The sequence below is a fragment of the Chamaea fasciata genome, unplaced genomic scaffold (genome assembly GCF_029207755.1).
Source record: "Chamaea fasciata isolate MVZ Bird 193981 ecotype frontalis unplaced genomic scaffold, bChaFas1.0.hap1 SCAF_2, whole genome shotgun sequence".
NCBI classification, from domain to species: domain Eukaryota; kingdom Metazoa; phylum Chordata; class Aves; order Passeriformes; family Sylviidae; genus Chamaea; species Chamaea fasciata.
This window is the reverse complement of record NW_027094087.1, coordinates 86,398,639-86,423,239: the sequence shown is the minus strand read 5'-3', so window position 1 is coordinate 86,423,239 and position 24,601 is coordinate 86,398,639. Positions and strand designations below refer to the sequence as shown.

Sequence of the window (24,601 nt, the reverse complement as noted above, 5' to 3'; positions counted from 1 at the left end):
GAATTCAAGCAGAAATAGTGTTGGGGTAAAAATTCTTACCAGTAAATTCTGGAAATAATGAAAACAGCAGAGGAAGACAAGGTGTTGGAGAGCTATTTCACTGATACAGCTTTGCAGGCAAGAAGACTGGGACAAAAGTGCTGTTCTGAGAAACAGGAAATGCTGGAAATAACCCCAAAAGAGAACTAAAGCCTTGGAAAGAGCTATAAAAATGTAAAAAAGAGAGGGGACTGCGTTACCTTTACAATAATCATGTGCCTTAGGGGAATGGCCAATTCTCCTAAGTTTTTTAAATGACCTGCACGCGCATTTATAATCTGCCAAATTTAGGGATACTAGATAAGTATGTATGCAACATACACAAGCATCAACTATTAACATGTAAATCATGAAAAAATTAATGTGCCCCCATAGATTCTGGCCAGGAAACAAAAAACAGAAAAAAGCTTTCACTAGGTGTTGCAGCAGAGATTCTACACTGTAGCAGGCAACAGGCACTGCTCTAAGCCTGATGAACTGTGGGATCCCGACTGTGTGACACCAACACAAATTATCCCTAGTGACAAGACCACCAGACACACTTAGTCAAGTTGCCATCTCACACCCAGCTTCTACCTGCAGTAATCACTCTTAACAAAGATAAATCTCAGAATGGAAAATGTTCCTTCTATCCTTTTCTTTTCCATCTTTCTTCCTATATAAACTGATGACTGAGGCAACAAGTCATCTTACGTAACACACCTTAATCAAGCCTTGCAACAATACATTGAGACGTGTTGTACAACACCACAAGAGCCTCAAGAAGATGCTTATTTTTCAAAAGAATACCCTGTGTGCACCAGGTGTACACTTCAAGGACTACTACAAGCTCCCAAAAGCTGGAAGAGATGCAGTAGCGTTTAGAAAGAGCTGACAAGGACATCCTGATCAACTGCATGAAACCTCTCCCAGACAACCTGTGACAGGAAAAGAGGACACAGCCTCAAGCTATGCCAGGGCAAGTTCAGGTTGGATACCAGGAAGAACTTTTTCACTCAAAGTGTGGTTAAGCATTGGAACAGGCTGCCCAGAGAGGCGGTAAGAGTCAAAACCCCTTCAAGAGTTCAAGAAATGACTGGATTAAGCACAAAGTGCCATAGTCAAGCTCATCTGGCAGCGTTAAGTCAAAGGCTGGACTTCATGATCCCAGAGGTCTTTTCCAACCTTGATGATTCTGTGATTCTCAGTCTAAAGTGTGCCATCAAAAGCATGTATGTACCAGTGGGAAATTATATCAAAGCAGCAGCAACATACTGTAAAATACGCAATAATAATCAGGTCTTGCAACAAAAAAAGATGCAAACAAGCACTGAATAAATGCAGAGAAACAGCTACAGTTCTGGAGATACATTATCAAGGGCTGAAAGCTCCTACTGGCATGCCTACATTTCAGGAATGGCAAGGGAAGAACACGTCTGCCTTACCCCATAAGGCTGCACACAGTATCTCGGAATTGAATCTCTTCTTGTATTTGCGAATCTCCGGTGTGTCACTCTGTGGCCGTGTATTCGTGGGGTTCACATTGACAACTGAGCCCTTCCGCGTGGGGTCTTGCCTTATTGCCTCTGATCTCATTGCTTCACTAGAAAATCCTACTGAAAGGAAAAAAAAGCAAAGTGCATGTAACACCCTTCAAGAGCTAGATTCTGGACATATATTTTTTACATCATAAAACCCAAATCAGTAACTGAGAATACTGAGAAAGTCCTTATTTTTGTAAGAAATGTAAATGGAAAAAGAAAATAAATTATGCAATCCATTGCAAAACAAATAAAAAGCATGATGGTAACATTCTTAAGTATTTTAAAGACCCACTGAAGTCACTGAATCCTTTTTCAATTGTCATCTTCAGCTACTTTACTTACCCACAGAAGTCACAGTTGTCCCACTAGATGGAGAAATCTGTAGTAATCTGGGGTCTATAAAAGGTGTAAAGGAGGAGGAAGATTTGTGTTTCTGGAGTGTGTTACTAGCGGACTGAGTCTGCAATGTAAATTTCAACTTTATTAATATTAATGACAACAAAAAGCATGGAAAACAAACACCAACATTTTAAAGTCACTACGGAATTATGCTACAGAGCCTCCCCAAGCTTTTATACTTCCTTTATAGATACACAATGCACTGCAGGCACCACACCTGAACTAGATACATATGCACACTGCACATGTTACAGCAAAATGTAATTAGCTGAATTGTCATCCCTGAACCTCAGCTGCTAGCAAAGCATTTTAGTACAGACCACTACAATCACGCTCAAAGCGAAGGAATGATTCTCCTTTTGAAAATCTTTTTAAATGTATGTATGCTATTTAATCTGCAAACTGTCCACTACCTACAGTTTTTGAATTTATGAAGCATCTCCTGAATTGAGGTAGTTAATTAAATGATGAAGTTTGATCTCTTGGCTTGTGCAACAAAATCAGAACCATCTGGGATCAAGCATTCACTTCTATGATGGACTACGTTTCAATGTTCACTACTGTTCATTCTCCCTATTTTGTTTAACCTGAGCCTCTTGCCAGAAAGCTGCAGCAGATTCTTCCACCTTTATTTGACAAAGCAACATATTAAACCTGTATCGAACAAAGGGGCTCATTAGTGTGGAAGGTGTAGCAAACAGTGACATGACACTATGAATATGTAGTGGATAAAATCACTGGTGCTTGTTGAGTTATGAGGTCTAAACATGAAAAAACATAAAGAAAGAAAGAAGACAAGTGAAACAATGAACTGTTAAAAGTGGAAATGGAACAACTTAAAACCCTTGCCAGTTTAGTATTATAGGGACAACATATCATACTGAAGCAGAATGGGACAAGTGGAAAAAAAAAAAAAGGGTGTATATATATAAAAGGGTGTGCATGTGGTAGAGTTATACCGAGCAGTATTTTTGCTCGGTTTTATGCAAACGTAGTGACAAGACACTTCTTTAGCATCAACTAATCTTCAATGTCTGATCTTCCTAAGCCTCTACGGAAAAAAATAGCAATGGGTGTTTGGAGTGTATCCCTCCCCTGCACAGCCCAATACCAAAAGGCTCCTCCGTCACCAGGCACCGTCATAACCCGCGCTTCCCAAGCTGAGTTAACTGAACCCTGCTTATGTACTGCTTAGATCAAAGTAATGAGCAAGTGTATCTCTGGATCAATCAACTGATCTCTGTAACCTACAAGAGTGCGCCTTTAGAAAGATCAAAGACCAATGAAGCATAGCTGAAAATTAGTATAACGTTAATGAATTTCCAGGAGGAAACTCTCCCTCCCTCCCACCCACCCTCCTGCTATGTGGTTAAGAAGCATTTTTGATTATGTGGTAAACATGTGCACTGCCACAAACCTACCCAGCTCACTGCAACCTCTCCTCATCACAACCACTTGCACACCTACAGGGCAGGACTCTACCCTGAGAAGCAGCAGCTTCTTTTCACCAAGTTTTGTTCGCCCTGCACCACCCCCTGCTTGAGAGGCTCTCCTTGTACGCCAGGCTGGCCCCCCAGCCAGAAGTGGAGACAGCAGACAAGGCTCCTCGCTCACTGCAGGGGTTGGTGAGGGGTGCATGGCCTTTCTTCATTTGCACATGTGCGTCTCCTCTGCTGCGAGGGCTTATGCACATGTGCAAGGACCAGGCTTTCTTTCCCACCTGCACTTGGTAAAGGAAGGCACCATCCTGGGATCAGCCCAAGACAGCAAGAGGGACCTTCCCCCACGGTAAAGCCTTCCCCACCTGGACACAATCAGCACTGGTGGAGAACAGTCACCTTTACACAGCTGCTTCTCAGAGGACACACATACTTGGAAAAAAAACCCAAATATTTTCCCCCATTCATTACTCCAAAATAACAATACCTCAGGCTTTTACAACCCTCCCAGGCAACACCTGATTCGTTCACCCAGCCCACGTGGCAAGCTTTAGTGAGCAAAATCCCTCCATGGCCACTTCCTTTCCCAAAGGGTGAGTATCCACAAGCAGCTCCTCATATGTGTGGAGACACTAGTCCAGCCTTTACTGACAAAGCCAAAATTAACTGCTAATTCTGAAGAGGCACGTTGCTTGCAATTAGCCTGCTCCCGGAATAAACCAGAATTAAAAAAGAGTATTGGCTTGAAAATGCAGTAGTCAAGTTTAGTTTAAAACGAACGCCATGCAATTAATGACTCACTAAAGGAAGCAAAAATAGTAAACTGGCAAGTTTGGCGTGGAACTGCTCTAGAGTTAAGGGCTTCTTACATAGAACTGAAATGTGTTATTTGGGAGGTGGGAACAAAGGTGACAGAAAAAAAAGCAGGGGAAATTGGCTGGAGTTCCTTTGCAAACTAGCTACTAGGCAATGCTGCTATAACCCTAAGAAAGCAGCCAGCTGTGGTGTAAGACATACCTCATTAGTAGTTAGCTTGTCCTGGGGTGTCTGTGGGGACATGGTGGGTGTCGGCTGGCTGGAGGATGGGGAGGAGGAGGTGGAGGAAGTGGAGGAGGAATGGCTTTGCTGTAAGAGATCTGGCAAGAGGTGAATGCGACCGGCAAAGCCATTGCTCTCATGATGGCTGGCACGCTTTTTGTCAACTGTACTCTGTAGAAAAAACAGGCACACTTGTCTTGCTCAAGTGCTGCTTAAAGGTCTAAATCCCTAACAACCTCTCTCCTTCTCTCCCTCACTTCCTACCTTTTCACATTTATTTTTTAATTTATTTTTTAAAATAAGCTGATAATCCGAGCTTTGATGCCTGCATGCAAAGGGAAAGTGGGCAGAGAGCTACTAGAATTCATGAAATTCCCACCAGCAGGCAAAAGCTTGATTCATGTGGTTGACTTGCACAGCCAGTTCCACCAACTAACAGAAGAACAACTGTGCTGCTAAGTCCAACACCACAACAGGGACAAGCACATTTTTGGGGGTGGGATGAGGATTTTTTTCCCTATTGTTTTGTTTAAGACTAACTTACACCCTACACAGATAGCAGTTTGGACTTTCTGGAGAATCCCTTCAGCTAACTATTTAAAACAATAACCATGAAATCTTCATTTTCAAACAAGAGGACTCAATTAAGAAACTGGCATTCAGTTGTGAAACTCAGAAATGCGATTACTGAGGAAACTCCTATGAGATAGCACGCTCATTAACACACAAGCTCATTTGAAAACAGGGAACCATTATCTTTCAGAGGCACAAGAATGCAGTATTTTCAGAATCAAAGGCAACAACACAGCACTTTAGCTCTGTCCACGTTCTCTGCCTCACCACCTATTTTGCTTCTCCCCACACCAACTGTAGAGTGAATTTGCATGTACATGTGTGTGTATGTTACCTGGGTGGTCTGTATGCCCTAAACTACAGGTTCAAAAGAATTTTAAAAAACCTTGAGTGCTCCCACCCCAACTCCCTCCCAGCCTCACTCCTGAGACACATATTTGGTTCTGTGGTAAAACTAAACTAAGTTTTTGCTCCAGGTACTTGCTCCACACACCTACAGCTTTTCTACCCTTCTCTCCCACAGACTTTGAGATATTCTGCACGGTGCTGCCATGAGTGTCACTGGAAAGCATGCAAAACAGAAGCAAGGGGTGAAGGGCTACTCTCCTCTTTGCATGCATCAAACATCTTGCTCATCTGAAATTCACTACAGCTGCGTCTTGATAATACGAACAACAAATATAATGTAGAAACAGCATGGGTGAATGAGCGAGTGGGTTAATGAGCACAGAAAGGGTGCAGCACTGCACAGGGAAGGAAAAGCAATACCTGTCGAACAATTAAGGTGCCCTCCTTAGAAGGAGTCAAGGCAGGTTCACTCTCCACATCATCATGGACAATCATGGTTTTTACTGACTCTGTTTCACCATTGCTCAAGTTCAACGTTGACCTATTTGTCAGACAAGAAATAACTGGAGTGAGATAACAGCACTAGTGCCCTGGCTGTCACTCCCTTGAATCATGGCATACTCAGAATTAATTTGTATTGTGGCCAGAGTGGAATATTTACATAAGCTGCCTAGAAAAGCCTCTCCATCAAAAAAAAAAAAAAAGTCAAGATATTGTTAAACGGTTTCTTGTTTTGTAACAAATCAAGGGAGAAGAGGGAAAGGACACTGAGAAGACTGTCCTCAGTGTTTGAATATATGAACATATAAGGCTGCTATGTCTTGCTCATAGATTGCAGTAAGTTGAAAGAACTAACATACAAGCCAAAATGCTAACATCCTTTTCCTTCAATCCCCTATAAGACAAAACAGACGCAAAACACTGTCAGAGGGACTAACACTGCTCGGACATCATCTGGTCCAGAAGTAGATTCATCTGCTCCTTCTTGTTCCATATCATCATCTTCCTCATCTGTTGTCCCTGACTCCTCACTTGAGGATGAGTAATCTGTTACTTTATGTGGAGGTCGCACATCCTCTACTGCTCGCAATTCCTTTGCCAACGCAGTTAAATCCTGATGGGAGAGGGAAGAAAAAAATTTAAACTGATGCTGCAAGTAAGAGAGAAGAGCTTGCAAGACAAACCCACAGGATTAGTGCCTGAGTTTGTTCACTTCTGTGTTTCCATTGCCTCAGCAGTTTCCTTTGACTTACTCACTCCTAACAGTTACCAAAACTCACTTTCTCATAAATTCAAGCATCAGAAGAGTCAACTTAAGGCAGTCTTGCCATATCATAGAAGAATGTGCATACTCTGAAACCCAACTATCCTGACTTATGACTAACTGCAGTATCATAAGAGATATGGCTACTGAAGAAAGCTGCAAGGAAAGATAGTAATACTGTGAAAACCCATTGAGTTCCCCAAGATACAACCGGACACAGAGCTGTAATCAATTGTAATAGCAGCCAGATGTAGAAAATATCAGAAATCTTTCACAGAAAGTAGGAAAAAATTAAGGTCTTACCACTTCTCCCTGCACCATTCAGCCCAGCATTGGCACATTCAGGTCAAGTGCACGACCATTGGTCCAGCCCCAGGAAGGAAGCACAAGATTGAAACAGAGAAAGGCATGGATTAGGAAGAAGAAGACCAGAGAGCAGAAATCAATCCCAGAAGCAGTGCAAAATCTAATATCTGCAGTACTGATGTGCACAGGCAATTGCACATCCCAGAACATGCTGCCAGACCTGCAGTTACAAACTCAACTCCAGCTGATGATCACACCCCTGATGGCACTGAATGAAGCTCCCAGTATACTTTTTGTGAATCTACCTGAAAGAGAAGGAGGACAGGGGAGGTGGATGCAACTCACAGCAGGCTTGACAGGTCTGAAGACTTCCTTCTTCTCTTCAGGTTTTTTAGGTGCACTTTCATGGCGCTGTGATGGTGAACCCTCTGATTTGGATGATGCTGCATGTGCCAAGACCCCAAAAGGAACACAGAACAAAGCAGATTAAGCAGGGAGCTAAAGTATGTTTTCTTACTTCTCTCTGGAGTGGGGAAGAGACGTGAGATGACTATCAGGGGTGTCTGACCACAAAATCTAAGTTTCACTGGTCCACTATTACATTGTACCTGAAGGACTATACAAAAAAACACCATAAGCTGTGATTTGTATAGGTGCAACTGGCCTATGTCTGAAGCCAAAGTAAACGGTCACAACAACTGTAAATCAAAGACTCAAGCGTGGCCACAAGCTGGAAAACCTCCATCATCATCCAACCTAGCCCAGCTGAGACCTATCCACTGCAGTCTGCACCCTGTCAACAACCACCAAGGTGACAGGCAACAAGTATCAAAATGTGCCCTTGCACACATGTGGAAGGGAGGAAGCTGTGAGGGCATGGAGACTCTTGCACTTAGGAAAATGCAGCAGTGCCTGGATGTGACTTAAAAAACAATGAAAAAAAAAAAAGTTTGATGACAATTTCTGTGCCTACTGCCTTTCCCAAAAAAGAACACATGGCCAAGAGGGTACAGGAAACCAAGCCTTCTCTGACACTGCATGCTCAAAGGTACTGAACCCTGTGATGGTCATAACATGTAATCACTGAGTGCTTCACAGCTTAATAAAATTAGAAACACAATTTACGAAGGGTAGGAGAAGGACTTACATCTCATCCTGAACCGCTCTCCAGACCCGCTCTGAGAGCCAGGGTGGGAGCCAGGTTGTGAGCCAGAGTTGCTTGAGCCAGAAGAACTGCCACTGCCTGGCCTTGGTACGAGCTTCTCCACCCTTTCCCACAGCAGACGAGGCTCTATATTGCTGTACCAAGGGAGGAAAGAAATTCTTTGTCACACACACTTCAGTCCCAGAATCCCAGCTCTAAACTGAAACATCACTCTCTCTCTCAGTGTTTTGCTAATAACTCAACTGAAAGAACACTTTAACGCTGAGATAAGGGCATCAGTAATGCTTACAAACCAGGCAGTGGCTCCCTTTGAAATAACTATTACTTTATTTATGATGGTTAAAAAAAAAGTTTTAGGTGGGTATAACCAATTCCTTTTATTTGGAATTATCTACCAGCCATTCTTATGTATCTAACTTGAAGTGGACAAATCTCTCAGCCTGCAAGCAGCAGGTTTAAAATTGGGTCAGTAGTGTCCTCGGCACCAAACACAAAAAGAACACCAGAATACCCTCAACCTCTATCCAGTGAGCTAATTCCACAGTGGCCTGCCCGTGTTGCTCTGTCGAGCTCAGGAGTCATCTCTCTCCTCTCCCTTCCTGACCTTGGGTGCTCTGGGTCAGCCCATGGAGGCTTCTTCCCCCTCTTAAAAGCTGGTTCTGGCTAAGAGGCCAGAAAGTTTCTGAGGTCTCTTCATTTAGATGTTACAAGCCCTTCTGCTGCCAGTAATTCCCACAGTATACTCAAGCTGACCTGTTGCACCAAAAGGCAAGACATTCATAAACAGCCACATTTTTTCCAAAATTTGAAGGATATTTGAAATCATTGCAAAAATTAAAGAGCAGGCAACTCAGATGAGAAGAGGAAGGAAGAAATTTTGTCAGCATTTGTTGACACACATGCTACATCCAGAGAAATTAATCATTACTGAAAAGGAATCCAACATCATCTTCCCTTCACATCCTACAGGCACTGCCAAAAGCTGCCTGGAAGTGCCTGGTTTCCCATAAGCCTTTCCTTCCAATTCAAGAAAAGCAAGGACACGTAGGCTTACAAACCTCGTGGAATTTCTTTGACCTGCTTGATTATTTTGCTGCCCACTGCCCTGCAGTGGGGAATCACGGCGGGACAGGACTGGTGATCGGGACGTTGTTCTCACAGGTACCTTGGGAGAAAAAAGGTTGTGTTAAACCCATGAAGAGGACGGAGAGGACAGGAAGATAAAACTTCTCCTGCCACAGAATATATTCTGGAGATCTTAACATGTTCTAAGTACAACCCAGCATCAGTGACCAAAAGCAGTAAACAAACACCCACAAAGCCAAAAGCCTTAGTTGTGATGCTGTTCAGAATTTGAATGGAGCTCCAAGTTTAGTCTTAACATTAAATAGCATTTAATGGTTATCACACGAACATGTACACGCCCCACTACCCTTCCAACTACTGAGACATTTGAAAAGAATATGGCATTTTGACTGAAGCAGGGGAGGCACAAAGCAATTTGCTGAAACAGCATGAGAATTAGGAGAATAAGCTCAAGGGAACCAAACAAATGCCCAGGAATGGATCAGCAGAAGGCAAAGACTGGTGGGGGGGGAGCAAGAATATACTCAGAAGAAGCAAATCCCAGGGAATGGGGAGGGGGGATGGAAGGGGGAGAGGAGGAGGAAATATATTGAATGTTTCCTTTTTGTTCAGATCCATCTCAATTTTAAGTAAGTGTATGACTCATAGTTTGGGTTGCGAACAGATGAAGAGGAATATTAACTCTGAGCAATAACCTCAGGGATATTTTGAATTCTTTCCTGAATATGGTAATGATTTGTTGACTTTGCATAATAAATTGTTTCTCTGAAATAGCTGCATTCTATAAATAATTACCAATTTTATTTAAAGCTTCAATACTGTACTTCAGGTTGATTATCATTAACCCATTGGCTGAACACCTACATTATGACCTGCCTTCCAAAATACTGTTACCAGTGCTGGCATAAGGGCATGGTCTTCCCAGTGCCCAGGGCATCACATCCGTAAGAAAACTGTCATTAATAATAAAAAAATCGCACACATCTGTCTTTCTACTCCTTACCCTTGGAGGCACCTCGTCACTGTCTGATCTAGCCCAAGCCTTTTGGGTGGGGTCGGGTACCTCCGACTTAGAGTCAGAACTCTGATTAAGCACTTCACTGCGTGAAGGTGGATATGGGTCCTGGGAACGAAGATGGTGATGAGCAAATTTGGGAGAAGGGTCACTGAAGGAATGGGATCGCGAGACAGGGGAAACATTGTTCTTGAGAGATGCCAGATGGGACCACTGTACCTTACAAGAAAACAAAACATAAAACATTCAATGCGCTCAGTATAACCGGCTTTCCAATTAACACAGAATAAAGGCAGGTGGGGCAGGCAGAGACAAATTGGTTATGGCATTAGGTAAGCGTGGGGTGGAATCGATGCACTTAAAGCAAGGCAAGCGCCCGAAGAACGTAACAGACTGAAAATACAGCACATATGCATTTTTTTGTGTGATACGCTCTCCACATACACGTACACTGGTGCCCAGAGGAGAAGGGGATTCAATATCTGCACCATGAGCCTGAGTTCAAAGGCCACTCAAGACAGAAAGTCACCTTCTGTTCCCTGGTCTTCAGTGGGCTTTGGCCAGGTCTCATGGTGGGCTGGGAAATTTGAAGTGGACATCCAGTTGAAGTAATGTACAAAATTAAAGAATGCTGTAAATTGGGCAAACCAACAGACATTTACTTTTCCCAATAAATTCAGGGACTGGATACAGCTCAAAACTTTTGGAGAAAGACCATAACACAAAGCCTTTATTCTTTTACAGTTATTGCAATATATATAAAAAACCACAATATATATTGTATATAGTATACATATGTACAATGCGTATTATACTTACACCATAAATGCACTGTATACTGTACATATATATATACATATTTATACACAGTACACACACACACTTACATGCACACATATTCAATTACACATACTAAGAAGGCATAACAGTGACTGTGGAGTTAAAACACCATTAGGATTTTCAGTGGAATCCATATCGATCCTTCAGCCTACTTCCTTCTTTGTGCATAAGCCTGTGTTTCAGAGTTAATTTTTGAAACTAAGGAGGAGGGAAAGTCTTAACTGAAGAACACACTGTTTTCACACCTAATGATTAAGCAAAGCTTTGCTCTCAATCCCAGTTTCAGTAGGCTGGCTGTATTTGTTTTTATATTATTATTATTTCCTCAATTTTAATACACACAGCTGTTGAAGAGCCTGATTATCCTTAATATGAGTGAAAGACACAGACTTTAAAAGTAACTGGCACAGAATATGAAGATACAAGTCCAATATTTTGAAATAGTCATAGAGGTTTGAATAAAAGCCAGGAAATAATGAGCAAGAGATGAAGTTCTGTCCTGATTTCTCCCACTCTTCCGTCTGTTCAAATTCTCCTGTTGTCCAAAAGACTGGCAATACCTAGTCACAATCAGGGATGGTTTTAGCTTGCACTGTCATCAACAGACTTTATTTGAAAGAAGAAAATTCTGCATGGCAACAGAGGAACTAAATGCAGAACTCTACCATTTAATTTAGTATACCTAAATTGCTGAGAATTCATGGGCTATGTCTAAGTTTTAGACAAAGGTTACTTTTTTCAATTAATATCATAACTTCTATGAGATCAGGTACCAAGATCTAGAGGGTCTTTGGTGGAAAACAACAGAACAATGGCTACCACGCAGCTCAGTGGTTTCAACCTTTTTTTGATTTTCCAGGGGTGGTACAGAGCTTTATTTGGCAACTGCAGCCCTACCGACAACAAACTTGCTTTTCTTAGACATGTTTTGCAAACTCTTTGAAACAGTGCTCACACTAAAACCCACTTGTTTGGTTAGCTTTTTTCTGCAAGAACTTTAAAAACCAAGCAAGTGCACATTCTTCCTGAGCATCCTTTTTAAGTAGTAAAAACCTTGCATAGAGCAAATTCTGAATTGTAAAATGCTCTGCAACTGCCACCAGCATGTCACCCACTGTGTCGCTGCTGCACAGATAATAATGGGATACAACAGTTCTTGTCTAGCTCTAACATGAAAAAAACCCAAACCAAAAAAAACCACCAAACCCACAAAATTCATCAGTTTATCAATAAAATAAGCAAAAACAGACAAAGAGTGAATCTACAAAATAAGCTGTTTTGTGTAACAGTACTACCCTTTACAAAAGGCTTTCTAAGTGCAAAGATCTGCAAATTTGAAGGAAACATGTTAGAACTTCCGCATTCTCTCCAGGCTCACAAAGATTTTCCTGGGCACTTACCTGGGGCTCCATTGGCCTCTGCAGGGCAGGCTGAGCAGGTTCTGAGTTTCCATTGGAAAAGGACTCTGATCTTGAAGGCACTGGTGGCTCCAACACTTTGCCCATCTGTTTAGACTGTGCTTCAGGGGAGCCTTGATTAGTTTTTCTAAATCTCTCTTCCACCTAAGCCAAAATAAATGGAGGTTAAGCCTTGAATGAGTAAAACCAATTACAGTAGAAATACAAAGGGGAGTACCATCTCTTCTTTACCACAAATAAAGCAAATGCACTTGGGGTTTGGCAGGATTTTTTCGCTACCACTTTTGCCAGCACTGTAAGTTCACAGAATGAACGACATCAAAACTCTAAGTATGCCAAAATGGATAATCCATACTAGAAAGAGAGGAGATGCAGGAGGTACCAAGATGTGAGATAATATGATGAAAGTCTTTCTGCCTAGACTAATTATCCATCAGTACTTTCCTCACAGATAATAAAAAGGATATACGTAAACAGAAAAAAACTTATTAATATAAAAGTAGAATTCCCACTGTTATCCCTTACTTTAGCTCCCCATCTTATGCAACCAACGATTTTGGATTATCTGCTTTCCTGTGTTTCTCTCTTCAGCAACAGAACAGGTAGGCAGTAGAGGACAGTCCCATCAGCTTGTTTCCTGTTCTCAGGAAAGTGTAGAATTGATCTTATGTTAACCTCAAGAGCTTGCTGAGGGGAAGACTTAATCAGAATGTGCTCAGTCCTCAGAAGAACGTGAAGCAAGGTCCCCATGCAGAAACATCACCTCTTTCAAGGCCACAACACTGAAAACAAAGTGAGAGCTATGAAGGACAAGAGATGGAGGGAGGGTACAGGCAGAAAGGAAATAGCCTCTCATTTCCTAAGAAAGTCTGTTGCTAGAACCAAGGCAGCATGTGCCAGGGGAGCTGCCTCTGAGGAATGATAAACTCCTAGTATTTTAACAAAGCACCAAAGATCAAACTGGAAGCTTGGGATGATTTAATTTGCTTTAAGCCATGTGCCCAGAGCACAAAACCAGTATTGGGATGATTTCCTTATGCTCCCTAGCAGTGATGGTCTGGAGAGACTGGCTTCCAGAAGACAGGAACATTTCCAGACTCCTTGCCTCAGGTGGGCTTCTCTACAAACCCAACCTGCCTCTTCATTCCAAAATTTGAGCATAGTACCAGATTGCCTAATAAGGACAAAGCAGACAAGCTGCTGTAAAGTCTACACAAAACACACCATGTCTTGGAAAGTACAACAATAAAGGAGGCAAGCATCTTCACCACACAATCATTTTCACCACTGTGTTCAACTTCATAGAGCCATTCTTTGAAGTCTAAACAGGCCAGACTCCTTGTATGAATAGAATAAGGAAAAGCCTCAAGTCCTTCTGTCTGAAGAAACAGGTTTTCACATCTGTAGTTGTAGATGATAGGAACTTTCTTCCACAAAGTACATAAACTGCATGAGCGACACGTCCTCAAAACCAGACAAGAAGTGGCAAGGACAGAGTGCATTCCTGGACGGAAACAGGTCCTATTCCAGTCATCTGACTGTCTGGACCTGAAAGTGATATTAAGTTCTAAGCTCCCTGCTGTTTCCCAAAGCCAAGCTTAGAAATCCTTTTCTTTATATCCTCAATGCTAGTGCAATGAGGAAAAAACTAATCTCCACTAAACTTCGCCAGTCAGGAAAGCTGGTCCACTTCAGCTTACCATCCCAACGGTCACCATCTTTGTAGGTGGACACTTTCTCTAGAAAAGGTAGAGCAGTATGGCTGGAAGTATGAGGCACAGAACACCCCTTCCAATTCACTGTTCTGTGTAAAGAATGACAGAGTAAATGGCTGATGTAAGGATGAACTGGTGGCATTCCCACTGCCAGGTATCAAGACATTATGGCTATACTTCTATAACACTTTTAAAAAAGACTATTACACAACAATCTCTGGAAAGGTCTGACCACAGACCAATTTTTCTGTCTTTACTCTTTCAAGCTAGAACAATCACAAAAGAAAGACTATAACAGAAAAACAGCTGAGTCAGTGGTTCTCCTAAAGAATGTAACACTAGAATCTTTGTGAGTTTCTCTCCTTTTCAGCTCTGAAAGGAAAATGAAGCAGATACAGTTCTGCATCCCTCCAAATCACAGCCAGTGTTCAGGCTGGACAGAAGTGCTAGACTGGCACTGTGCTTTCACTGTAATGGGCCAAGAGCATGCAACAAGGACAAGAGGGCTGGTTCCATGTCTGCACCATCACATACCAGACAATTCTGAACTTCATCCAAGTAAGAAAGACTTATCAGATACTTCAACCACCAAGCAGAACAGATAAGATAGCACAAACATGGGTTTTTTAAGAATTTGGACAACAGCATCTACAATAAAATGAGTTTGTGTCCACCAAGCCCAAACAACAGTACTTCAAAGGCTAAGAAGCACTGCTGGATGAAGCTGAACCGAGAGCTATTTTATCATGTTCAGCAGGCCTAAATATATTTTCTGTTCTTGTTCCAAAACATATTTACCTAGTTCCCACATGCAGCTGATGAATGCTATTAAGAGCTTTGACTAACATTGCCCAGTCTGGTGGTTTGTGGGCAGTATGGTGCTCAAGGGAAACATAAGAATAAGATCACTGAGAGAAAGCCAAATATGCATCAAAGAAGCCTCTACTTGCTTAGCAATGTTACTCATGGACCAGTGAAGACAGGGACCACTCACTGAAAGAAACAGCACTTCAGATCAACTTGTCAGTGCCTGAAGTCCAAGACGGCAGCACCACAGAGTTTCAAAAGAGAGGGACATGATCTCAGAAGAGAATACTTAACATTTCAAAAATGAAACTAATGAAATTCAGGTTTGTGCTCACGAGAAAGATATTTTGAAAAGAGTAAGTTAAAACACCAAATGTGTAAACATGTACTGAGTGTTAACATCCATCATAGGTTTGTGCTTTCCAATTGCCTCTCAGTTTCAAATCACCAGTACTTGTCAGAGACATAGAACACGGCATCAATGCTTCCTAGGAAAACACATCTGATGAAGCACAGATATGACTTCCTGACATGATGCTTCCAGCACCAGGTCGCCTTAGCCTGTGCCCCTCTGCCTTCCAGACCTTCTTTCCAACTTTTACACCTCAAAAAGTCTGAACTCCAATGATTGCAGTGGAAGTACTCAGAAGTTGCACTAGGGCTTGAAAACCAGTAACCAACAGTTTAAAATACCCTGCCCCTTATGAGTGGTGCTTTGACTTCCAACTACACTGCAGCAGAACTGCAGTCACGCTGATGCCAGCAGGCAGAGAAGCAGTTAGCAGACTCCTGTTCACAAGCAGGACTTACCTCACGTGCTCTTTCAGCGGGCTCATAGTGGGATTTTGGCTCAGGGGTATGATAGCTTTGTTTATTTCTTTCTTGCTGCTGCTGCTGCTGCTGTTGCTGCTGCTGCTGCTGCCGCCTGTGATCGTGCTGCAGCGACAGGAGGTAGGCTTGCTCCTGCTGCAACTGGCGCTGGAGTCGCTCTGCCTGCCGGTGCTCCTCCATCTCTCGCCACCTGTATTCCTTTGAGAGAACGGGTGAGGAATTCAAGACATGACACTGACTGTATGGTGGACGTGTCCCTACCAATCCCATTAAAAATGCACCTTTCTGGTTGCTGTTGCTTTTTTGTTTGTTTGTTTATTTCATTGTTAAGGTGTTGTAACCAAGAGCTAAGTTAGACCCATATGACTTGTGTCTTATGTTGGGAAAGTCGTGAGTGTATTGCTAAGCTTGACATGATCGGAGAGTTATGTCAAAACTGATTTTTATTAAAGGGAAAAAAAGAGTTGTTTATACTAAATCCAGTGTAAAGTTCATAAAACAATGATTTAGACCAACACTAGGCCATTGTATCCTGGGGTGGATTTACATATCATGTGTGCTTTTGATCTGCAACACAAGCACTCTAGTTCTTCACTGAATGCCAAGGTCTGTTCAGAAACTCGACCACCACACCAGAACTGCTCCACTTTAACATAAAGCCTCCTCTTATTGCCCAGAAAGCAGTGTGACCATACAGCACTTCTCATATGTGCCTGTCAGCCCACAACACTAGCATAAATGGCCTTTTAATCAAGCTCCTTTGTTGTCATACTGTCAGTGCAGCTGTGCCCAACTGAGGGAAGCCTAGGACTGGCCAGATAAATGGATCCTATAGCTACTGAACAAAACAGATACAGTGCTTTACCAGTAACATGGCCTGCTCCTGGAGCAGCTGCTGCTGTAGAATTTCCAAGTGCCGCTGCTCCTCTTCTAGCTGTCGCCTGATATACTCCTGTCACATAGAAATTACCCAGCAATAAATTTATTCAAAAGGAATGCATCAGAACCCCCTGGGTGGAACACCACACGCTACTACCCCAGTTCAGCTTTAATGAGAAACGCACTTCAGGATGGATTAGTGCCTGCAGAACAATTTAGGAAGCTCTGCCTCCTGAGCATTAGATTTTGGCCCCTTCTGTTCTGAAATTTGCACTCCTCCAAATGTTGCTGGCACAGGCCAGAGCTCATTTATGTATTTTGGAAGTGGTTTCAAGAAGCAGCAAAATGCACTTGAAGGTTTTGGGAAGTTAAAACACAGCAAGTCTGACTCAACACAGCCAATACAAAGTCACATGCAAGTTGTATTAAACATTAGTGTGTTGCACTGGTGCGATGAACTGTTAGCAACAGCTAGAGCCAGGCATAGTGTAGGCAGAGCTGGAGCAAGCTCCCCCAAACGGGCTCTGCCAGGTGCAGTTGGCACCTGCCCTGCCGAGTCTCCCCTGCTGCCCTCACCAGAAGCCTCTCCTGAGCAAACGCTGCCAGCCTTGCTGAATTATGCGATGGTTATGACACAAACAAACATCCACCAGGAAACAGATATTAGACCAAACTGACTTGCTCTTGCCTTCTAGCCATCTCTTCACCTGCAGCCTCAACAGGTCAAGACATTTACCCATCGCTTCACCTGCCCCCTAGAAGAACTCGAACTCTGAAGCACCAAACCCAAGCTGGTAACATCCTATCATGCAATTAATGGAAGTATGTAACATGTGCATGCGCACACACACAAGCACACGCACACATTTACAGTGTATGCATAAAGAAATTAATGGATCAGTGATACAGTGATGGGAGTTATAGAAAGTCTTGTGACAGACTGATGAGATACACCATAGTGTTGTTACGCACATTGGCTGAGCCACAGTTTGAGTTAACAAAAATTCTAAGAGGAAACGTGTCTTTTCTTCTCAAAAAAAGGAATAAAAATTCAGAGTGGTTCAGCTTGGCCATGCCAATTAACCATTTGTCATTACTGGCACTGTGCGTAATTAGCATTTCAACAGTTTAAAAAAGCAGCTGGGGGAATACCCGGTGTCTGCCCAAAAGCAAATTGCTATGCCGTAATTAGAGATTTTTCCATATATTTGTTCCCATTGGTTAGTCTTCTCTCCTTTTGACTCAAGAATCTTTGAAACATACACAAACACAATAAAATTTCCCAGTAACACAATCATCAATGATCTCAAACACAGTGAATTTATATAAGAAAAAATTAAGGTATCTAAGGCCAAACCCAGCATTCCTGAAGTTAATAGGAAATTTACAATCAATCAGCCTCTAGGACAGAAGTTTTTGCCCTTTCATTTGCAATCAGTATTTTGCAGTACATGCACAGTAAGTATTGCTCTGATTATCACCCTGATTAAAGTTATTAAAGGATTTTAAAACATGCAGATCTCATGCATAAATATAGCAGCTGAATTTCACAGTTTAACAAGTTTCTCAGTTGTGTTTTCAATGTATTAAGGGCACACTGGCATAATTTAAGATATACTTGTTGCCTGAATGGGCATACATTACTGATTTTAAACAAGAGTAAGAGAGGGAAATTGCATATTGAAGTTTTAGGATGGAAAATCCTCCGCAGCTCAAAGATTCCAACTCAAATTCAGAGCAGTCAAAGTTCATGCCAATGACCAATTCTGTGTGCCAGAAGTTGACACGCAACAGAGCTGCCCTTCTTTTGGGAGCCCTTCTGAACCAGGGCATGTCCTGCAAGAACCACTGATCCAGCAAGACAAGCCTAGAAACAGTTTTCAGCCCCAGTGATGATTTTGCCAATTCTGGTGATTTTAGTCCAGCCCAGGGGCACGAGCTGAATTTAGAATGAGTACTGCAACAAGACTTCTTTTTTTGAGAGAATATTGAGGCTGCCAGAATTTTCCATAAAGCCCTACAATCCTATGTTAGTGCACTTGTTGTCAAAAAGAACAAAGATGAAAGAGTTAGTGTTACGTTGCCTCCAAGCTGATTTAGGCTTAATACTTTTTAAAAAATTAAATTAGAACTTAGAAGCAAGAAACCTATTGCACATATATCTGTATCATGGACTCACCTGCTCCCTTTCTACCCTCCTCTTTTCCTCCTCTGCTCTTCTTCTCTCTTCCTCCTCCTTACGCCTCCTCTCCATTTCTTCCACACGTCTTTTTTCCTCCTGTTCTCTCCGCCTTTGCTCACGCTCTTGTTGCCTTCGAGCTTCCCTTTCTCTTCTTTGTTGCTACAAAAAGGGAAAAGAAACCACAGAGTTTTACTTTTGTTGTTATCAAAGAAAGAGGTGGGGTTGTTTTCCATGGTGAAGAGCGGGATTTACCAGGACTAGCGAGCTCTGCAACTGAGTGACAAAACATTTTATGCAAGTGTTCCACCAGGAAACTAAACTCATACCCAGCACACATCTATCCCTAAAATCAGCCTCACTTAGACTCTCTGGTTTCTTCATGCACACACACAAAGTCATGTACCATATTCCTGACGGCAACCGAGGCGTGGAAACTCACTCACAAATCCTAATCTTTGAACTGTTCAACTCCAAGGTGACAACTTTCTTGACATCAACAATCTACTCGCTGCCAAAAGGGAATGATCAGCCCTACTGAACCAGCTAGCTCAAATGCCAACTATCTGAACTTTCTGTAAGTAGCTTGTCTCTTAAAACAGTTCACTGTCTGCTAAGAATTTTGTAGTGTTGGCCCAACAATCAAGCTTAATTTAATACACTGCCCAAACTTTGCCTAAAAGAAAAGGAACGCTGACCAACAGCACCTCAGCTCCTCCCAGAACATCAAAAGCAGCTATATGTAAAAGAAGAAAACCAGCTGAAGTAAGATTTACACTAAAACAGATAAGTTTCCACACATGACCCAAATACAAACTGGTGCTGATTAGGTCTGCTCAAGTCTGAAAAAAAATCCAGGAAAACAGCTCTAGAAAGGATGAACTGACTCATTTATGTCTATGGAGCACCACATATGACTTCAGAGAAGACATTTTAAATGCCCATATAGTCGTGACCAATTCTTCCCGCACTTCAGCATAAGCATCCAGTTACTCCACCTACCTCGAAATCCCAGGCAGCCTCCCACAACTGCCTAAGTGTCAAAAGACCCAGCTGTCTCCTGTTCAACCATCAACTGGGAATATAACTACATTTACTTTCTTTATAGGTTTCTATGATATGTTAAAAAATATGGAAGAAATTTAAACCAAAAAATAGCATGCAAAAATTTAATCTCAAGAACAAAAATGAAAACCTACATTGGTTACAAATGAAAACCTAATTGGTTACCCAATTTTTGTTGAAGCAAAGCTGCCACAGATTTGCCTGTCTTAAGGCACTCCAAACAGTCTTGCAAGAAAGAGCACTCACACTAAGCTTTCATTTAGGTTCACAAATCCAGTTACTGGTGTGAGTTTCATAGCTGTGCTCAACTGAAAAAGCAAAGGCAAATCTACATATGCTGTGCTACTTTGTAGATGAGCTTTCTCTGCTTGCAACATTTTCCTGAATTACTATGAAGCAATTGAAATAACAACAGCCTTTCTATCTTCTGGAATTATACTGACATGACAGTGAAAAGAAATACTAGAGGGAGAAAAGATTGATTCTTGGGGTTTTCTGAGCATTTCTGCCAAGAGAAGTTGTGGATGTCCCATCCCTGGCAGTGTTCAAGGCTACGCTGGATGGGGCTTTGAGCACTGGAAGGTGTCCCCTGCCCATGGCAGGGAAGTTGGAGCTTGATGGTTTTTAAAGGTCCTTCCTACACAAACCATTCTGTGATTCCATCAATTAGTAGCACTGAAATAGTACAGGCTGCTTTCCAATTCTCTTTCATTAACTACAGTTTGGGGGAAGATGTAACTTTCCTGAAGACCACTGTTGAAATACACCCACACTGTAACTATCATGCCCTCCTTCCTGGTCCATAGCATCATCCTGGGTTCACCACCACCTTCCTGTGCCACGAGACATAAGCTCTTTTATCCCCCACACTTTCTGTATCTTCTCAGAAACACAGCTTCCTTGCTCTTGCATCTCTTCTAACTAAATCCATTTACCAGCTTTTTCACTTGTGCTTAAGCCAGCTATCTTCAATGAATGTAGATATAAAAATAGCAAAAGCGCTGCAAGGCAGCTACAGCATGCAGTGCATTTCATAGGTTTCACTGCTTCCCCTCCCTCATTTTTAACCACTGTAAAAGGATTAAGTAGGCACTTTTATTTCTGAATATATGCACCAGTGTCAAGCAATTTCTACATTTAAGTCAATATATTCAGGTCCTTCTTGGCTAATCAATTCTGACAGGCTTTTGTTTAAGAAAACTAAGATGTGAAGTACAATAATTCTGCTGCCTTGAGGATGCAAGAGACAGCACACTGCTGACTGATTAATATAATATGCACATTTATCAACTCAAACAATATTGTGTTGACATTGTTAAGTGGATCTATTGCAGATCTCAGGCTGGCATCATTCTCACTACAAGGAAGACGGGCAAATCCATTGCTTCTTGAATTAATTCCTAAGTATTCAGCAATAATTATAAATAACTGAACTTAATATGAGGAAAAATAAGCTACAAACTGATTAAGAGAGCCAGTTTCCCGTGGCAGCACAAAATAAACAAAATCAATTGTCAAAAGATTAAATTTTTAATGAAACCTTGATCCAGATATCTAACTCAGCACATCAGCAGATATTTATTACCCAGTAAAAGAATAGGGCGGGAAAAAAGGATTTAAGTCAAATCTCACAAATGTGCTATGTCTATGCACCAAAGTATGCAGGGAGATCAGGTTTCTCAGCATCACTTCCACCATCCCATCAGACACTGCCTCAGCCTCCTGCCAGGTGAGTGGGAAGGGAGGTACCCAGCACTGCAGGAGCCTGCACAGACACACTGCATGATCCCCTTATTCCCAGTCGTAGATGTAAAAGAAACGTTTCACTCCCTTTGCACATAGTCTTTGAAACTTCAGCATCAAACCAGTGGTCACTAATGAAGTGGAATTCACTTTTAACATGCCCAGTGAGAGGAAACCTACAGTGACAACCATCTCTTGGGTCCTAGTCCACATCCTGTCAAAGCAATGCCAAAGGTGGTTGGTAGCAAGTAGGGCTGACCCAACCCGGCTTCAGAGCCAGCCCTGACTTTATTGCATCCATCTATTGGCACAAGGTTACCTTCCTGACTGGCTCTAGAAACTCTTACATGAGAACACCAAAACCCTGATCACTGTGCTCCTCAGGCTTGCCCAAAGGACAGGAGAGGGACAGGGAAAACCATTAGTTAAAACCAATGTCATATTTCTACATATAAAAAATTGCCTTCTAAATTTAGTTCGTGTGATTGTCAGATGCTGTAATTTTTTGTCATGCACTACAAAAAAGGCCTGACATTAAAAAAAACACTGTTGTCCAATAAACAGCAGGTATAGATCTAGATTCCTGAACTTATGGATGCATATCCAGATCTTCTTTCATTTGGTATGGTATTACCAACTTTCTTGCACACGTCAGATGAAAAGCTTATCTCCAAGGAGCAAACTGTTAGCCAGAAAATAAGGCAAGAACTCTTCAAAGAAATGTCAGACAACCCAAAACCGAATTTTGACAGAGCCCATACTACCTCAAATTACTGCATTTCACAAAATGGGCATTTACTATGCAAACAACATTTAAAAAAAAACACAAAGAAAATAGTGTCAATACCTTGGCTCCTTTTCTGGTTTTAGGGTGCAATAACGATGATCTCATAATGGAACCTGACATCTCCAAACTGGAAGTCCATGCAGTAGGGCATGATTTACCAGGAGGGGGCAATGCAACTACACATGCAGCTCGTCTATTCCAACAAATTCAGGCCCTCAGTCATACAGTGAAATGCCCAAGATAGATAATAGATACAGATCCTTTAATTTTAAATTCTTAAAATATTATTACTGTGCCTCATATTCAGAAGAAGACTGATAATACGTATATTAATTATTTCTTTCACAAAGAATTAGGTAGCCTGGTATCAGCTTAGAAAGAGAATTGGCAAGATTAATAAAGAGATTTTTACTTTGTCCACACTAGTGATAAACCAGAAGTAGAACTTCTTACTCAGTGCCAATCCAAGCTGCAAGCAATTCAAACTAAGTAGATAAGAATAAGCTCCCCTTCTGTAAAAGAAATAAAGCCCTGGCAAAAACTGCCTGCAGGTACACCTACATTAGCATCTTGGTTCAGATCAGGAATGCTCTTTTGAAGTGAATCATCCAAACATCTCCACTTATCCAGTTTTGTTTCGTATTCCAAGGTGTCTTGGAGTGCCAGCCACACCTTTTGGATGAAATTAAAAAGGCTGATACACTCCAACCACAAGCAGGCACAGAGTCTAGACCTCAGCCAGTCAAAAGGAATTCCTCCTGTCTTTAAACACATGAAGTCTTCAGGTCCTCAGCACTTTAATTATTGTGCTCCATGATCTGCTTCTGCAGGACTGTACTACTTGCCGGTGTAGCTATAACCAACTACTTCAAAAACATCCATCTTAGGTTCTCATAACCAGGGAGAGAGACACCATTTAACAAAGCTATCCTGAACGGCAGAGGTCCACAGAGAATGGATCCTACCATGGCCAATTCTGAATTTCCCAAGCCAGATTCAGTTTTGCCAAGTACAAATTCAAATGCCTTCTCATACCCAGCAGTTGTCTCCATGTTGCTGAAACCAACATCACAGAATCAATCGCATTAGAACAGCCAGGAACAGCTCAGATTTCTTGTTTAAACTGTCTAAACACCTACATAGCTGATTGTCTTTATATGTTTTTTAGAGGAGGGTAGGGGGTAGGACAAAATCTCCTTCCCAAAATTCTCGAGTAATTTTCTGTAGTTTGACCACATGTCATTTTCACCTCCTCAGTAACACACAAACTACAAAGCTCCTGCAACAACAACTTTTAGAAGTCACCTATATGCCTTTTAAAAAGCAATCTTTTCTCTAATACTCCTGAGAATTACAGTTTTTGGCACATGTCCTAAACACCATTCCTGTTACAGTCTCGGTCAAAACTGTCTAGGCTCTGTGCCAGCATTGTAAGAATAAGCCCTCAATTTTAATTTAGGAAGTGGGGAGGGGGAGAAGTATATGCAACTTGTTCAGGAAGATTATCTAATGCATGAAATTCTACCAAAGAACATTAAATAGGTATATGCATACATACTTTACACAAGCAAAAAGTACAAGAAAGCAAGTCTGGTAAAAATATCAACGAATTTATGAATGCCCTGAGCTTCAATGCCTGACACTAATCTTGACTCCCATTACCAAGCTCTTCATTGTTTACTGGCTTCATCAAAACAGGGGGGTGAGTTAAGGACAAAGTGACAACATTTCAATATTTTGGCCTTCAATTGTGTCACAACACTGATGTTTATCTAAATTTGTGACAACCACCCTTCCCCCATCTGAAAGAGCTTGTTTTGGCTCCTGTTTTGTTAAAAATCACTTGGGATCATACATTTTTCCAACATGTGGGGTTTTTTTGGAAAGCTAAATGTGAGTCTTTTTTTAATGCATTTGATGAACAATATGCCCACACCATCACCTGAAAAAGGAAACTTTTGCAACTCACCATTCCTATTTATGCCTCCAAGGGAACCAGGCAGAGGTTATAGACCCATCCAAGGTAAAAAGCTTTAATCTTACAAATTTTACATGTTTTACCATGCAACCTTATTCAGTAATATAATCTACATTACATGCTGTCTTGTGGTTGTGGAAGCTGTCGGTTTTATTTTGGATTTT

At 41.8% G+C, this 24,601-nt stretch overlaps 1 protein-coding gene across 7 annotated transcripts in view; it reads right to left on the bottom strand.

Annotated features, from left to right (window-relative positions):
* Positions 1–24,601, bottom strand: part of MAP4K4 (mitogen-activated protein kinase kinase kinase kinase 4) — a 164,395-nt gene that overhangs the window by 18,546 nt on the left and 121,248 nt on the right. Inside the window, exons 13-25 of one of the 7 annotated variants that reach the window (XM_066176606.1) lie at positions 18,865–19,026; positions 16,672–16,758; positions 15,786–16,004; positions 12,436–12,597; positions 10,184–10,414; positions 9,153–9,259; positions 8,077–8,228; positions 7,275–7,372; positions 6,298–6,473; positions 5,780–5,900; positions 4,418–4,609; positions 1,905–2,022; positions 1,464–1,634 (exon numbers count right to left, since the gene is read on the bottom strand). In XM_066176606.1, the coding sequence (XP_066032703.1) occupies positions 1,464–1,634; positions 1,905–2,022; positions 4,418–4,609; positions 5,780–5,900; positions 6,298–6,473; positions 7,275–7,372; positions 8,077–8,228; positions 9,153–9,259; positions 10,184–10,414; positions 12,436–12,597; positions 15,786–16,004; positions 16,672–16,758; positions 18,865–19,026 (1,996 nt within the window). The remainder of the gene's footprint in view (positions 1–1,463; positions 1,635–1,904; positions 2,023–4,417; positions 4,610–5,779; positions 5,901–6,297; positions 6,474–7,274; positions 7,373–8,076; positions 8,229–9,152; positions 9,260–10,183; positions 10,415–12,435; positions 12,598–15,785; positions 16,005–16,671; positions 16,759–18,864; positions 19,027–24,601) is intronic. The other 6 variants (XM_066176607.1, XM_066176608.1, XM_066176609.1 and 3 more) reach the window with 6 other exon arrangements.